This window comes from Pituophis catenifer, unplaced genomic scaffold, assembly GCF_029215685.1.
Source record: "Pituophis catenifer annectens isolate HBS135680 unplaced genomic scaffold, rPitCat1.0.hap2 SCAF_2, whole genome shotgun sequence".
NCBI classification, from domain to species: domain Eukaryota; kingdom Metazoa; phylum Chordata; class Lepidosauria; order Squamata; family Colubridae; genus Pituophis; species Pituophis catenifer.
Genome location: NW_027256882.1, coordinates 162,957,025 through 162,961,063, shown reverse-complemented (window position 1 = coordinate 162,961,063; position 4,039 = coordinate 162,957,025). Strand labels below are relative to the sequence as shown.

At 48.7% G+C, this 4,039-nt stretch overlaps 1 protein-coding gene across 1 annotated transcript; it reads right to left on the bottom strand.

Moving 5' to 3' along the window:
* Nucleotides 1–273: 273 nt before the first annotated feature.
* On the bottom strand, nucleotides 274–3,796 carry HOXC13 (homeobox C13). Its single transcript, XM_070934941.1, has 2 exons — nucleotides 3,133–3,796; nucleotides 274–530 (listed from the first exon to the last, which is right to left on the bottom strand). Exons 1-2 carry the CDS (start codon nucleotides 3,794–3,796, stop codon nucleotides 274–276), a joined length of 921 nt encoding a protein of 306 aa, XP_070791042.1.
* Between the last annotated feature and the right edge of the window lie 243 nt (nucleotides 3,797–4,039).

Below are 4,039 nucleotides of genomic sequence, written 5' to 3'. Positions count from 1 at the left end.
TTAAGAACACCTAAAAATGGATTTTAAGACAGGCAGTCAGCTTCACAGTTAAGAAAGGGCAATAAATGGACAGAAGACTAACCCAAAGGTGGCGGTTTGGTTTTTTCCTCCAACCGCTCCTTGGAGACTGTGCGGGTGTTTAAATAATCACATTCAATGTATTTATTTTTTTTTATTTGTACAAATTTACCAGATAAATATTTGCATTTGTTTCTTCTCCCTTTTTTAAATTTTTGTTTTTGTTTTTTTCCCCCCTCTTGAAAGATTTCTATGTCAGGTAGCATGTAGGTGGGATGTCTTAGATTTACTAATAACCTTTTTTTCTTTCACTCTGCGATTCTGAAACCAAATTGTGACCTGGCGCTCGGAAAGGTTGGTAGTGGCGGAAATCCTTCTTCGCTTCTCTTTGGTAATGAACTTGCTGGCCGCGTACTCCTTTTCTAATTCTTTCAGCTGGATTTTCGTGTAAGGGACCCTTTTCTTCCGGCCCCTACGGTAGCTGTTCACTTCTGGCTGAAGAGGTACCACATCTGTGAAGAAGACGAGGAGAACAGAGCAGAGGAAACCAGGTGGAGAAGCGAAGTGGGAGGAAGAGAGAGAGATAGAGAGAGAGAGGAGGGGAAAGAAAGAGAGAGAAAGAGGAAAAAGAGAGGGTTGCGTTAGATTAAATAGCATCTTGCAACTGGCTGGGCAATGCATCTTCCAGACATTAGGAAGGGAACAGACGGAAAAGTAGCAAGACGGTCAGAATGAAAGCGAGGCAGCATGAAAAATGGATCTACGAGGAGGGGGGTGAACTTGGAAGTGCATGAGGCGAGGAGTGGGACAGAGCCAGTGGGATATTAGATGTGTCCGTGGAAATGGGATGCAGGCTGAACAAGATATGCATCAATGCATTGGGTTTATTCCATGGGGTGTTTGTCCACAGCAAGTTGAGAAGAGGCATCAAGTCATGGATAAGGACCCTGGCAAGTGGGGCAATCTAACATTCACAAAACTGGAAACGGAATCTAACTTTCCCAAACCTCCTTTCTAAACCGCCAACCGCCATTAACAGGTGGGTTTCAGATACAGATTTTGCTCCAGTTCTGATCAGCAGGTTTGTGGGATCAGCGCCACGGTGAGACCACAACTTCTCTTGTTTATATAGGCAGGTTGCTCGGAAGCCTCCTCCCCCCCCCCAATGATCCAGGGAACCACGAGGACCATCCTCATTTCTGCACCGTAGAGTTAACTCTTCAAATCCGCCATTAATTTATGATAAGTGCTAAATACGTTCACCTACTGAGTTCACTGCTTGGGAAATATTCTACTTTCCTCGAAAGTACCTTTCAGCTGGGAAGCCCTGTTGTTTTCCTGCACTTCTCCAGAATGCATTGGAGAGACCCTGCCTTCTCCTCTCCAATGCATTCAGTCTTTGTTGTAATAGTTACTTATACCACGGTGCCCCATCGCCAATGCTTCATGACTAACTATAATCACAGTTCAGTCCCCCCCATTCTTATCCCCCTATTTCCCCAAAAGCTTCCTGAGACAGAGATTTAAAAGTCAAATTCGCTAGTTCGGAGTTTTTTTTTTTTTTAAATGCGCACAATAGTAGCGGTAATAACAACAATGAAATGAATTCCAGTGGAGGAGAATAGAACACTTCTACAAATAATAATTCTGAGCCGTCCTCGTTCATAGCTGGTAGGAAAGAAATATTTCTGGAATGTTTTCCCCATTATTTAGAGACTGTAATTTCTATATTCCAGTCCTATTTTTTAAAAAAACTCTAAAGGAGGAGAAGTGTCAATCTCTGTACGGATGATAGTCTTCCTTGGGGATTTTTTAAAATTAAGGCCTTAATATCCAGAGCGGGAGGGTTGTGGGGCTGGCTTGGAATGGCAGGGGGTATAAAAGGAGGGAATCTTGAATGAAACACATCAAGGAGAAGAGGACAGACTTTCACGAAAATGCAACGAGGATAAGAGTGAAGATATTCGAAGCAGATTTCACCCGGGGGAGTGAGGGCGAGACAAAAACCACTTATGAAGAAAACGGCTTTTGACAAGATAGACCGTTTCTTTCTCTAGCATAAGGAATCGGAGGCGGGTGGGTTTGCTCGCTACTGGCGGCTGAAATCCAGCTAGATCCACCCCCCCCAAAAAAGGCCTTCCCTTCCTTCCATCTCGCTAAACTCTAATTCCTCTTCCTTCTCAGAAGGGAACCCCAGCATGCAACGCTTTGCAAGAGGCATCTTGCAAAGCGTTACATCTGACGGGATATTCCACCCCCGCCTTGCCAAGATAAACGTCCGATTCCTACCTTATTTACTTAGTCCCCTTTGGGGACTCCAACCCATTCCTTGGGCCAATTTCCGAGAGGGTGGGCAAGGTGAAGATACCCCCCCCCAATGAACGCAGAAGGCATTCGCCCATCTTTGGTCTCTCCTCTCTTCTCTAAAACGAGAGGCAGTCGGTTCCGAGGCGTTTCTAGCTTTCGCGGGGGGGGGGGGCATTCGTAAACTGTCATTCACTCCGGATTTCTAACCAAAGAGGCGAAAAAGCACTGGCCCTTCTTGCTTTTCCACTCGGTCCTCGTGCCTTACAAGACGCATTTCCCTGAGGCACTTGTCAGCTACTTCTGGTAACTACTGCAGTACAGCGCAATTTGCTGGGTCCCTTTGAAAAGCCCAGCCTTTCCATGGAGGGTGAGGTTGGTGGTGTTTAAGGGGTGGGGCGGAGAGGGGAGAAGAAGAGATACAGCTGCTTTTCTGGATATAGAATTTTGATTTTAAACATTCCTGCAAAATTAAAGTCGAAGAGGCAAAAATTTTTTTTTAATAATAATCAAAAAATCCAGCCGGGGGACCAAGGCAGAGAGGGATTAAAAACCCAGCGCGCCCGCGCAACCCTCCTTCTCCCCACCGGCTGCAGCTGCCAAACTGAACGCGCAAGAGTTCCAAGCCTGCGCTTTGTTGAAGTCTCTCTCGTGGCTCCCGCTCCCCGCGGCCCCTTCGCCCCGCCATCCGCGTCCAAGGAACCGCCTCCTCCTACCAACCAAGTTTACCTGTGCAAGGTTTTACCCAGCCTAAATAGGCAATCAATGGCGGAGCCGAGAGCCCAGAGGTCGAGCGGAGAGCAACCCTACCTGGGAAAGGCGATTTCCAGAGATGGGTAGACTGCGACTGCTCCTTCGCGCAGTAAACCTGCCCGTCCCAGCCGTTGGAAAGAGCCCAGTGCTGGTACCCCTCCATGGGGAGCAGCGCGTCGTGTCTTGGCTCGGGGTGCCCACTGATACCTGGAACCACCGATACGTCCAAATAGCCAGGGACCGCCTGGTAGGAGCTGGCAAAGCTCGGGTAAAAAGCAAACTCTTTGGCCCGGGAGGATAGTTCTTCGTTGGGGAGGGAGCCGCTGGGCTCGGGGTATTTTTCAGCCGGATGGTAGGCGCAAGGCTTCTGTTGCAAGTTCACGTTGTGGGAATGGGACAGGCGGCATCCGTAGTAGCTGCCTCCAAAGGGATAGCTGTAGCCTAAAGTGGCGTTAGAAGAGGCGGGAGGCGCGGGACATTGCCTGGCTGCATCTGGAGCAGGTATTTCCGTGTAAACGGAACCCTGGTGAGTCCCAATGGTGCTGGAATGACGACTCAGGACCGGGTGACTGATCAAATCCCTGCAGTGGCTCGTTGGACAGTTCCCACTGAGCCCTTCCATGGCTGGGATTTTAGTCTGGTTATTTTCATTCGGGTTCTCCTCATACACGTACATGAAAGTGTCCGCCCACCGTGGATGCAAAATCAGCGAAGTCGTCATATCATGGTCTGCCCGAGCTTTTTAAAAACTCGACTTCCGAAAGAGGGAGAGAGAGAGAGAGAGAGAGAGAGAGAGAGAGAGGAGAGACAAGTCCCCAACATATTGTTTACCCGGGAGCATGCGCAGAGGCGGCGGGATGGGTCGGCTTCATTAAGAAATCCGCCGGGCCACGTGACCTCCGGAGGCCTCCGATTGGCTGCCTCCCGGAGACAGAAAATAGGAATCTTTAAAGGCAAAGTGAGT

Coding starts and splice junctions, on each gene's coding strand:
- HOXC13 (XM_070934941.1), bottom strand. CDS start 3,796: ATGACGACTTCGCTGATTTTGCATCCACGGTGGGCGGACACTTTCATG. Junction 531..3,132: donor CTGGAAATCGCCTTTCCCAG/GTAGGGTTGCTC, acceptor TCTTCTTCACAG/ATGTGGTACCTCTTCAGCCA.